Here is a 12128-nt window from a genome sequence, read left to right as displayed (position 1 = left end):
GTAAGCACACTGGCATTCGTAACCATATTTCGTGTAGTAATGTTGTCCAGCATCAATCACAACAAACTCAAAACATGGAAATAAGACACATCATTGACATGCAGGGTTTATCTTTGCTGTGAAGACACACATTTTAATGGTCCTAGGAATGAGTCCACATTGAGCATTCAAACAAATTACCCCTCGGCGGGGATTAATAAAGTTGTCCAAAACTAAATCTGATCTCAAAGTGCCACCTTGGCTTAACCTTATCATATTCTGAACATCCCAGACATTTCTACATATTCTAACACTTGTTTTTACCGACTTAATCATTATATCCACATTTCTAATAATTATTTGTAAAAAAAATCTCATTGTGTTAATATTTAATGAAAGTAAAAATATTAATCCATGCAATATTGTCTTCTCTCTCTCTCTCTCTCTCTCTCTCTCTCTCTCTCTGTCTGTCTCTCTCTGTGCTATTAAACATGCAAAACAATAAAACTTTGTTGTTAGATTGAACATGTATGAAGTCTTTAAAAAGCAGATTTGAGATACTATATGTAGTCCATATCAACCAGCACTGCTCTCTGAGTTATTTCTCTGAAAATATTGAATGCTTAAAATGGCAAACCATCTAAGAAAATTTTAGGGCCAAACTGATAATTATCGAAATTGAAACTATTTAACAGAATTTTTGAGATGACACCTACCTGCTCATCAACATTCAGTGAAGTGTAAGGCAATGTAAAGAGATTACATTAAATCACAACATAATTGCAACTCTGTATTGTGGCAATTATTGCAGTTTCATAAAGAACAGTAAAAGTTTAAATGATGGATTACTTTAATTAATGCCACAGGCTGATTCTGCTTACTGATTTTTTTTATTCCTTCATCCCTTTTTTGGGAACAATGGGAGCTTCTGACATCGACAACAATGACCAAACCTGCAGAAGAAGAGACAGTACCTTCTGTAATCTAAATTGTTTTGGCCTGGCGTGTCTGGTCTGTTAAAACATTACCAAGCAAGAAAGATAATTCTCTGCTGCTGGCTGATTCTGTAGAAGGCACAGAGCTCATGTTCACTCTAGTCAGCTGAGCAGAGGGTGTCAGTCACCCATGAACCTGAACATATTATTAGCAAGCATAAATTATAAAAAAAAACAAAAAACATTTTACACAACATTGATGAAAGGCAACCTGCGATTCATCAGCAGTCATATGAGCAAGCTAATCATACATTTAGCTAAATCACTATGCTATGTGTTATGCTATGCTATATAACAAATATTCAGAGAATTAGCTCGAGCTCCAGGGCGGTGAATTGACAGTGTGTATCTGCTCTGTGGTACTGTCAAACTAACCTATGAAGCATTATAGATGCCCTTTTAGACAACGTACATTCCCCATGTATGTTAAACATAAAAATATGATTCCATCAGTAATTATTATGATGGCTATGTATACATGATATGGTATGTTTAGTCATGGCACTATAGTGCTTTTCACATGTTTTGCAACATCATTTTTTACAATAGGAAGTCCTTGGTCTGTCTCTCTGTCACCTGAAAGGCCACTTAAAGTATCCCAAAAGTTACAAATCATAAGTTGTCATCATTAATATGTGTTTCTGGAATTTTAGTTCAGAAAACAAGAACACTGAATTGATTGCAATTTACGTGTTTGTTTCAGTTTGTTTTACAAATTCAATGTGGGATTATATCAGTAGACATTGTCGGCATGAGCATAAAAAATTGGAATGTCTGCAAATATAGCACACAATTAAATGGACACAAACCAGTCACTCACCTTAAATATAAACACAGAGATGAGTGATTCAGCAAATAAGACACATTTCCAGAGTATCCATTGTTTTCTTCTGAACAATGAGTTTTATTGAAGATGTTTGTGAAGTTGCTTTATTAGCGTTATGTACAATGAATCAGAAATAGGTTTATTATCATCATTGTCATCACACCAGCTTGCATGGATACACCTTATCATTATATATAAGGTCATCAATATATACTGTATGTTTGAACAACAGTGATGGTCTAAACTTAGATGCAATCTCCAAACAGGTAATGGCAATGTGAACAACAGCTTACCTTGGTGTGCACGTTGTTGTACACATTGCTTTTGCTTCTTAGAAAAAATAAAACATGGGTGGGCAATAAATGTGTTTAAACTCAATTGTAATGCTAATGATACTGTTAAAGTGAAACTCTCGCCAAAAGGTGAACCGCTCCTCAAGCATGCCTGTCAGGTTGCACTCAGGGATCGACACTTTTTGCCTGCCATGATGGCCGTGCGCCACTCCCGTTCAAAATTAATGTGCCCGAATACCCAACTACAGTAAATCTTAAAAGTGCGACTTTCGGCGTAATTATGCTTTTACACAAAGGTTTGACTCATATTCAATCGCAAATAAAGCCTCGGTTGCTTTTTGGCGAGAGTTCCACTTCAAACAAAATAGAAATCAGATGTATTTCTCTTTAATTCTGCATGTTACATATGATTGTTAAATCAGCATTGTCATTTTAAAACATAAATTAGAAACTAAAGTCCGTGTAAAGCAAATTCAGCCATTTTCTTCTAAACACATTAAATAGGTCATAAATGTATTTCCTTAAAACATGTAAAAAGCCATTCAACCTTTTAGAATTTAATTTTGGAGCTAGGCACACAAACTGTGTTTCAAAATTTCTGTGTTCAGGATTTAATGGGCGTGTCAGAAATCATGGCCGCGTTACTTGATTTGCATAAACCCAGCCCTGTTGCAGAAGCGGTATAAATACATTCAGCACATTAGCTTTGGTGGTTTTTTCGCTCGCTCTCGAGTCTTGGATAGCATCCCTTACAGTAGTTTGCAGCTAGCTAACCAGTCAACCAGTCAGCTAAACAGTCATGTCTCCTTCACATCGCTCGTGCATCTTTCCTGGATGCCAAAGTGTGCAGGGTTACGGCGCCGTTAGCTTATTTAAGTTTCCTAAGGACGACAATGTAAGGAAACGGTGGATCGATTTTGTCAAGAGGAGCTACTGTGGAGAGTTCAAAATTACCACCAAAACCCGTCATATGCAGTGTCCCGATAGTTACAGCAACTGTCACCAGGTAAAGTCTGGATATCTGAAGAGTCCGTTGACGCTGGTCAGTAAGGCCGAACGGACCCACCCCGTTCCCGGCTTGCATCCTCCCGTCCCAACAATGGGTGCCACCATCACAGCTACCGGCATTATGTGTCCGCCACCGACCCTCTCGGGCCCGCCGACAGCAGGTGCCACCATCACGGCCTACGTGCCTGCCACCGGCTTGTATCCTCCTGCCCCGCCGACAGTGGATGAAACAGCTGATCACAGAAGTCAGTCCATCATTTCATCCACAGACATTAAGATGAGCAACTGGACAGCTGCTGAGATCCAGGAGATGCTGTGGCTGTTTGGTTGTGTTAGCTTGTTGTTGTGTGGCAAGCTAAGGACGGTCGTTACTTTCAAATTAAAAGCCCCTCACTAAGAACCCAGTTTTAAACTCCAATGGGGTGCAATGTAAAGCTCTTATTTTGAACACAAATGTGTTTTCATTGTTCACAGCCAAACTTCGAGCTTCACGTCATGTCACATGTTTACACCTACCTTAGAGGCGGCTTTTGGAAAAGGAGGAATATTACGCCTCCATTTTAGAAAGACAGGCTTGCACATTGCTGTCCTTACCTTGGAGCAAATGTGCTGCCTTTTCTATCTAAAAAGGGCTACTGTCTGACTCAGAGTCAGTTTCTGGCTCTGATGGCTCAAACAGGTCGTGCTGGGTCTGTCCGATGACACTGCCAGCTTCCATTGTTACTGTAGATTACATCCTTGTACAGTACACGGAGGAGGCTCCCCTCCCGTGTGTGGGCGTGGTTCCAGCGCCTCTATCTGACACGCCCCTAGCGTTTTACAGCAGAGAGAAGTGCTTGTTTTTCCATGATTTTGAGACCTAATTTTATATACTTAGCAATTGTTTTAATCTTTCAAATTTGGCTCAGTGTTCAATGACACATGTTTCTGTCATATGACAAACTCATAACAAATTTATTGCTGCTTTTCACGGACTTTAAGTAATCCTTACGGGAACTGGTAGTGTGTATGTGTATTATTATGTGTATAGATTTAATGATTATATCTTAAATGCTAGCACTACTGTCAACATCCTGGAAGCTATGCTTTGCTGTCTTTCTGAAAGTGAAATGGGAACACTGATTACTGTGTATACAGTGCAGGAGTCAGGGCGTGGTTAGCCTAACCTAGCATAAACACTGGAAGCAGGGGAAACTACAAGCCTGCCTCTGTTTAGTGAAAACAAAAATGCCAACAAAAATGTACTAGTTAAGGCTCACTGGAAGCCAACACATTATGCACTTCAGGCTTTTTTCCTTCCCACCTATTGCTGTGAGCCTTTCACTGCAAGCAAACTTATAAGTAGTTTCATCATTAGCAACCAGAACCAAGCAGCGCTTTATTTCATTTGTATCTATAATATTTTCTACCAGGTAAAGGCTAAACGTGTTGTTGCAGCACTGCATTTAATTTGAACGTTTTTCAATCACTATGGGGCATCCTAGCAAATGTCACCCTCCTTTGCATCACATTTTCTTGTTTTTCAAGAAAAACTTACATCCTAATACCACAAAAACTTTCTTCTGTATTTTTCTGCTTAAATACAAATTATCAAGACACAATATTTCAGCAAGCATTAGAGGCATGGAATGGTGGGGTTTTGAGTGTTGGACAGAGTCAGGATAGCTGTTCAGCCCCCCTTTTTCAGCCTTTATGCTAAGGTGGGCTAATTGCATCATGCTCTGTGCTTAACATACGGAAATAAGATATCAATGTTGTCATCTCACTCTCAGAAAGAGAAATATTTCTTCAAGGGCCTTTTATTTAAGGCACATTATGATTTCTTTTCTCAGCAGGTTGCATCAGTTCAAAAAGAAGCTTTTCTGGGCATACTGATAAAATCCATAAGCATTGATTTTAAATGGTGGCAGGACACATATACAAGACAACGTAACATCTGTGGTCATATGCACTTAATGGCATGAGTTTCTCATTGATTCCCTATGCTCTCTGATGGTGCTTTGCAGGTAAAATCCTCAGGATGCAAGCACAGGATTAAAAACTGTACAAACTGCTGCTGGACCGTTACTGTTGAAGAGCTAGAAAAATAATTCAGTGGCTCAGCCATTCCAGGGTTGGTGTGGTGTCCTCTGCTGGGTAAATAAAGGGAGGCTCATATTCAATGTACAGAGAACAGGGTGGAGGCGCCAAGGGAGTCAACAAAAGTGAGTGTGACAGACCTCAAGAAGGCCAGCAGGCTTTTTATCTGTCCATACTGAAACAAATAAACTGGCGTCTTCAGATTGAAACCTCGTATTCTCTGGTTTCCTGAGAAGAGAATGAACACATGAGATCGCTGTCCTGCTTCTGAAGCAGGGGTTGTAAAACATTTTCTCTCAACCCAAAATATGGTGCCATCAGACAAACAAACCCAATTTACGTTCTAGGGAAGTTGAGTTATTTGAAACTGAGTTATTACTCATTTTGTAAGGAGTTGTAACTGTCTTTTGTATTGGGACAGCTATCAGTACTGCAAGCTCTACCGGCATGCACCAGCAATACAGGAACGTCACAGCAAAGGTAAAAAAGAGGGATCCTGATGTGCAGGAAAAGGGGACTGTGAACATAGTCAATGATCACTGATTTAACAATTTATAAAAAACTAACTGTGAACTGCTGCAGTACAACACAGATAATATACAGTATTTGGGAAATGTGTTTTATTTGTTCTTGCAACAAACAGCAACACAAACCAAAGCCACTGAGTCTTAATTTGTTTTTAGATTTAAGTACAGTATGTCATTTCTGCCATTAGGCATCTCCAAATCCAAACAAAACAAAAGACATAAGTAGCATGGGATTGTAGGAGTTGGTCTCTCATTGTTAAACAAGCACCACTGCTGATATGTTCAAGGATGAGGTGATGTTTTGAAGTTTTATTCATGTTAGATTTCAGCTTATTTGCTGACTCACTTCTCTCACTCTCTGATTTCTCCTGAAAGTGATAGCGACAGGTGAGCAAATGAAACACACCATTAAATACAATTATACCCATTTCACATTGGCAAAAAACCCACTAACACCCGCTGACAACTGGCTTTTTTATGCAATGTGAATGTGTACAATCTGGATTTGCTCCTGCCTTAGGTATTTATTGCCTATGGCTACGGCTTTTATCTGTTTTACCTGCATCTAAACATTTTGGTGCAAAGGTGGTATCCCACAATTCCCTCTGTAAACTGAAAGAAAATAGGGCGAGAGAGAGTGGGATAGGACTAGTCTTTTTTTTTTTTGTTCTCTATATGAATGCTTTCTGATTTTCCTGCCCCATCTGTGTCTTAAGGTTCAAATCCATTGGCTCCTACTGAAGATATAAATCTTTAAAAAAGACTTGTGAATATATAGTTTGATCGGAAAATCCCCTAAAACAGTCAACTGTAATTTTAGTAAACAACAGAAGGATATACTACATTTATTGGGTATTAGTAATATTAATGTCACACATTGCAGCAGTGTGACTTGTGTGTTTGGAAATCATGGAGCTCTATGGTAACAGGGGGCCTATACACACACAAAACTTGTTTGTTGAATACATTCATTGTTGATTTGGGTCCGCATATACAATTAGTTCACATTATTATTCATTATTGTTCACATGCAAATTCTGCATTGCATTTAATGTGCATGCTTTTTTCATGTCTCAGCAATCAGCATAGGACTAACTCACCTCATTGTTCTTCAGCATTGTCAGCATGAAAGAAGAAGAAAAAGATTAATTCAACACAAATAAGAATGTCACCAATTGGAAAGATGCTGTGTCTTATTAATGCTTATATACAGTAAATATTCCGAGGGGAATTAACTAATTATTATTATTATTAGTCTTGTCATTTTGATTGTTGCTCTTCTGCATATGAGGGATATGGGTAGCTCATCCAGTGTTGAAGATTATCATCTACTGTATTCAGGAGTGGGTTGAATTTGAAATTTACTAATTCTAGCAACCTTAGGTAAAAGTTAATTCCTAAATATTTGATATTATCAGTGCACAGGGAGAGAGGGAAGTGGTTTTAAAGTGAAACTCTCGCCAAAATGCAACCTAGGGTCTTTTTGTGAATGTACCCGAGTCAAATGTTCATTTAAAAGCATAATTACGATGAAAGCGCCACTTTTAAGATTGACCATGTTTTTGTTTTCGGGTCAAAATCATTTTCAATGGAGCGCTAGGGGCATTTCTAAAATTGCTATTTTTAAAACACTAAGAAGGCTTGACACAACATGAAACTTTGCCAGGGTCTCTACGCATGAACACTGGCATGAGAACACTTTGTGTTTGTGTTTGTGTACACAGAGTTTACTAAAAAGAAAGTTTTTGAACAACTCATGTTGCCAGTTGTTTTATGCTTGCTGCCATCTTGCCAGTCGAGCAGTGTCGATCTCTGAATACGACTTAACATGGAAGAGAGTTAAGGTGGAACACCCCTGAAGCTTAGCTCCATATAAATGCACAGATAATTAATTTTTTGTCATTAGCGAATAAAAATATTGACCTTGAAGTTGAAAAAAGAAGCCCCATTTAAGAAACAATACTAAAATCAAAAGCCGGAAAAGTCACGTGAAATCTCGCATGGATAGTCCTTGCCAGAAGACAGTAGCGTTCCATCTTAACTCTCCTCCATGTTAGATCACATTCGGAGATCAACACTTATCGACTGGCAAGATGTGTAAAGCATTCTTAGTTTTTTAAAAATAGCGATTTTGATGCCATCATAGAAATGCCCCTCGCACTCCATAATTTTGACCCGAAAACGAAAATACAGTCAATCTTAAAAGTGGTGCTTTCGCCGTAATTATGCTTTTAAACAAATGTTGGAGTGACAGTTTCAATGCTTTGGCTTTGCTAATGATGCTTTGTGTCTGTGTTGATGAGAGATAGCAGGTGATGGGAAGATGTGGTCTTATCAGGTACTACTAAAAGACCTTTACGGCTGTGCTTATGTCTGTGATAAATTTAGATTTTTGTAATCTACGATTTAGAAGTAATTGTGGAGGATCATTTCTTCAGGTATATGCCTGGTCTTCACAGCTAATTTCATAATAATTGGAATTGTTTATTTTCATGTGTTTAGCTTAATTTGGTTAGCCAGGTATTTGTCAGTTATCTTACTATGCTTCTTGTCTGTGTAGAAGGAATTGAGTTTTTCTTTTTTGTGTGTGTGTTTGTTCAGTTGTAATTTGTATTTCTGGATCATTTTGAATTTGTGTTGTGGGATTACTTGAACTGATGTTTACATTTTCTGTTCCAAGTACAATTGCTGTTCATAATCTTAATTTTTCTTGTGTGTGGAGTATGATATGATTTTTTCCCTTAATATGGCTTTCCCTGTTTCCTAAGGTAGTGATGTTCTTTTTTCTCATCAAAGTAGGGTCCTCAAGTAATGATGTATTGAATAGCCCATCTGATGGATGGTTTGAGCATGGTTGATCTTCCAGGTGAGTGATCACCAACAATCACCAAGACCTAAATCACTCATTATCTCATTATGCGGACTGGGAGTTACACATAATTGAGTGGTTAGACTTTTCTAACAATAACTTTGTGACTGTACTGACATATACTATATTTAGACTTTAGACTTTTATTTATCCCACATCAGGGAAATTTACTTGTCACAATAGCAGGTAGACAGACATACAGACATACAAAAAGTACAGGACTTAGAATACTAAAGAAATACTAAAAAAAGATTTGAAGAGAGAAAAGATAAAATATAGAAAGGACAATACGTTATGTGCATTATATATACACAGGAGGCTAAAATGTGCATTATATACATTTAAATAAAGTGTCAGAGTATTGCTTTGTTGAGGTTAGGTGCATAAATAAATTGTGTTTAAATACAGTGTTAAAAAATAAACAGACTCAGTGTATTAATATGAATATGTATATGTACAAAAAATTAATAATAAAATGGTATAATTGCACAGGATAATTGCACAAGATGGCAGAGGTAGAAGTGTAGGTAATGCAAGATAAGTAGGTGCTTATGCTACATTAAGAGTTATTGGTGTTGAACAGTCTTACAGCAGTTGGAATGAATGACCTGCAGTAGCGTTCCTTTTTACACTGTGGGTGAAGCAGTCTGTTGTTGAAGGAGCCGCTTAAAGCCCCCACAGTCTCATGTAGGGGGTGAGAGGGGTTGTCCATAATTGACGTCAGCTTGGCTAACATCCTCCTCTCACCCACCTCTTCAATGGAGTCCAGAGGACAGTCCAAGACTGAGCCAGCCCTTTTGACCAGCTTGTTGAGTCTCTTCCTTTCCCTCTCTGAGCTTCCAGAGCCCCAGCAGACCACAGCGTAGAAGATCGCTGATGCTACCACAGAATCATAGAAGATTTTTAACAGTGACCTGCACACACAAAAGGACCTCAGTCTCCTCAGCAGATGGAGACGTTGGCCCTTCTACAGGACATCTGTGTTGTGTGTCCAGTAAAGTTTGTTGTTAATATGAACACCCAGGTATTTGTACTGCTCCACGATCTCAATGTCCAAACCCTGGATGTTCACCGGTGCAGTTTGAGGAGCCTTCCTCCTGAAATCGATCACCACCTCCTTTGTCTTGCTGGCGTTGATGCACAGGTAGGTTCAGTTCACACGAGGCGACAAAGTTGGTGATGACCTTCCTGTACTCCAGATCATTCCCCTCTTTCACACGTGCAACGCTGGCTGTGTCGTTGGAGAACTTCCGGAGGTGGCAGCTGTCTATATTGTAACTGAAGTCTGAGGTGTAGAGTGTGAAGAGAAAAGGAGAGAGCACTGTACCCTGTGGAGCTCCCGTGCTCCTGACTACCACATCAGACACACAGTCGCGGAGCCTCACATACGTCTGTTTGTGAGGTAGTCGGTGGTCCATGCAGCCAGGTGGCAGTCAACTCCCGCTCCTTCCCGCTTCCCCCCTTAGCAGTGATGGGTGGATTGTGTTGAAAGCACTGGAGAAGTCAAAAAACATGACTCTCACAGTGCTCCTGGTGCTCTCCAGGTGAGAAAGTGACCTGTGCAGCAGGTAGATGACAGCGTCATCCACACCAATGCCAGGTCGATAAGCAAACTGCAGAGGGTCCATCTCGCTGTTCACCAGGTGTCAAAGGTGGGTGAGAACGATCCTCTCCATGGTTTTCATAAGGTGAGAGGTCAAAGCCCCTGGCCTGAAGTGGTGGGGCTCCCTGGGGTGCTCAGTCTTTGGGACAGGAACCACGCATGATGTCTTCCACAGGAGATGAACTCTCTCCAGACTGAGGCTCAGGTTGAAAATGTGCAGGGGTACTCCACAGAGCTGATCTGCACAGTCCTTCAGCAGTCGCCTTGGTCCTCCTCAGCTCCCTCCTCACTTGATCAGCGGTGATGTAGAGGCTGGGGTGATGGTGGGACCATGGTATGACTCCCGTTGAGAGAGGTCGGGACTGGGGTGTGTGGATCGATCAGGCAGGGAGTGGAGGGGGGTGGTGTGTTGTGGGGATGAGAGAGGTGTACTTGGGGTAGAGGTGGGTGGTGGTGTGATAGCACAGTAGGATCTGATCTCTGGTCGGTGGGGGAGGGAGATGTGGCACAGTCAAATCTGTTAAAAAACAGATTCAACTTGTTAGCCCAGTCCTGGTCTCCAGATTTAGGGCCCCTCCCTCCCACTGTCCTTTGTGAGGCCAGAGATGGTTTTCAGGCCTCTCCAGACCTCTTTGCCGTTGCTCCCCGTGAGGCGCTTCTCCAGCTTCCTCCTTTAACTGTCTTTGCCTCTCCTTATACCCCTTCTTAGCTCCTTCTGAACCCTCCTTAGCTCCTCCTTGTCCCCAGATTTGAAAACCCTCTTCTTCTCCTTAATCAGGGCTTTTAGCTCTGGGGTCACCCAGGGTTTATTGTTGGGGAAACACTGTACCTTCCTGGTGGGCACCGTGATGCAGGTTGTCAGGCTGTCGATGTCATGCCCGCAAGGTTCACACAACACATCCCAATCTGTGGTGTCGAAACAGTCCCTCAGCGCAATGCTGGTCTCCTCAGACCAGCTCCTCACATACTTTTTGGTGGGTGGTTATTTGTTCACCATAGGTATGTATGCAGGGGACAGATGAACCAGGTTGTGGTAAGAACGGCCCAGTGGGGGGAGGGATGAAGAGGTGTATGCGTCCTTGGTGTTCACATACAAGTTCGTGTGTCTCTGGTCTGGTATTTCACATACTGTGTGAGGGTAGGGAGAGTGGAGGACAGGGAAGCGTGATTGAAGTCACCGGAGATGAGGAAGACAGACTAGGGGTGTGATGTCTGAAGCTGAGACACAACAGTGTGTAAGGCCTCACAGGCTGTGGCTGCATCAGCCAATGGGGGGAATACACAGATATTGCGATAACGTGCGAGAATTCCCTCTGGAGGTAATAGAAGCGGGCCGAGCCAATTTAGCTGATTTCCCTGTTCTTTTATAAATTATAAGTTGCAAAAGTGCTCAATGTAACTGCAAAATAATATGTCGGTAAAAAGCCACTATTTTACCTGTAACCCCCCTCAAAACCAACGTGGCAAGAACATCCAGGAGACTGCGGATGCATCTAAAATGGCGGAATCACCTCCACAAGACCCCACAACCATGATGACTGAACTGCAGGGCATCAAGTCTATCCTCCAGAGCCTAGCGACAGACGTCTCGGGGGTGAAAAGTGGAGTGGAGGCAGTGAATGAAACAGTGAAAAGCCTGGGCTGCAGAATTACCGAGGCAGAATCCAGAATATCTAAACTGGAGGACGAAGAGGTAAAAAGGGCCCTGGTGGTGAACGACCTAGCAAGACAAAATCACATACTGAAGGAGAAAATAACGTTGCTGAAGGACTTTTCCCGGCGCCAAAACATATGCATCACGGGTGTGAAAGAAGGAATGGAAGGTCGCGACTGGGATGGCTTTATGAAAACACTACTATGGGAGGCATTGGATATTAATGTCGATGACTTCTATGAAGTTGACAGGATCCAGTGGGTCAGTCCACGACCGGGGGACAACACCAGGCCAA

At 41.2% G+C, this 12128-nt stretch overlaps 1 protein-coding gene across 9 annotated transcripts in view; it reads right to left on the bottom strand.

Moving 5' to 3' along the window:
- Positions 1-3684: 3684 nt before the first annotated feature.
- sez6b (seizure related 6 homolog b) overlaps positions 3685-12128 on the bottom strand; it is a 437962-nt gene continuing 429518 nt past the window's right edge. For all 9 annotated transcript variants that reach the window (XR_003981115.1, XR_003981113.1, XM_030393151.1 and 6 more), the window contains 2 exons: positions 6808-6816; positions 3685-5408 (listed from right to left, as the gene is read on the bottom strand). Coding sequence is in view for 7 of the 9 variants with exons in the window: in XM_030393151.1 (XP_030249011.1) it covers positions 5379-5408; positions 6808-6816 (39 nt within the window). In the remaining 2 variants the exon portion in view is untranslated. The remainder of the gene's footprint in view (positions 5409-6807; positions 6817-12128) is intronic.

The sequence above is a fragment of the Sparus aurata genome, chromosome 2, assembly GCF_900880675.1.
Source record: "Sparus aurata chromosome 2, fSpaAur1.1, whole genome shotgun sequence".
NCBI lineage: Eukaryota > Metazoa > Chordata > Actinopteri > Spariformes > Sparidae > Sparus > Sparus aurata.
The sequence above is the reverse complement of the archived record's forward strand: the minus strand, read 5'-3'. Positions and strand labels throughout refer to the sequence as shown.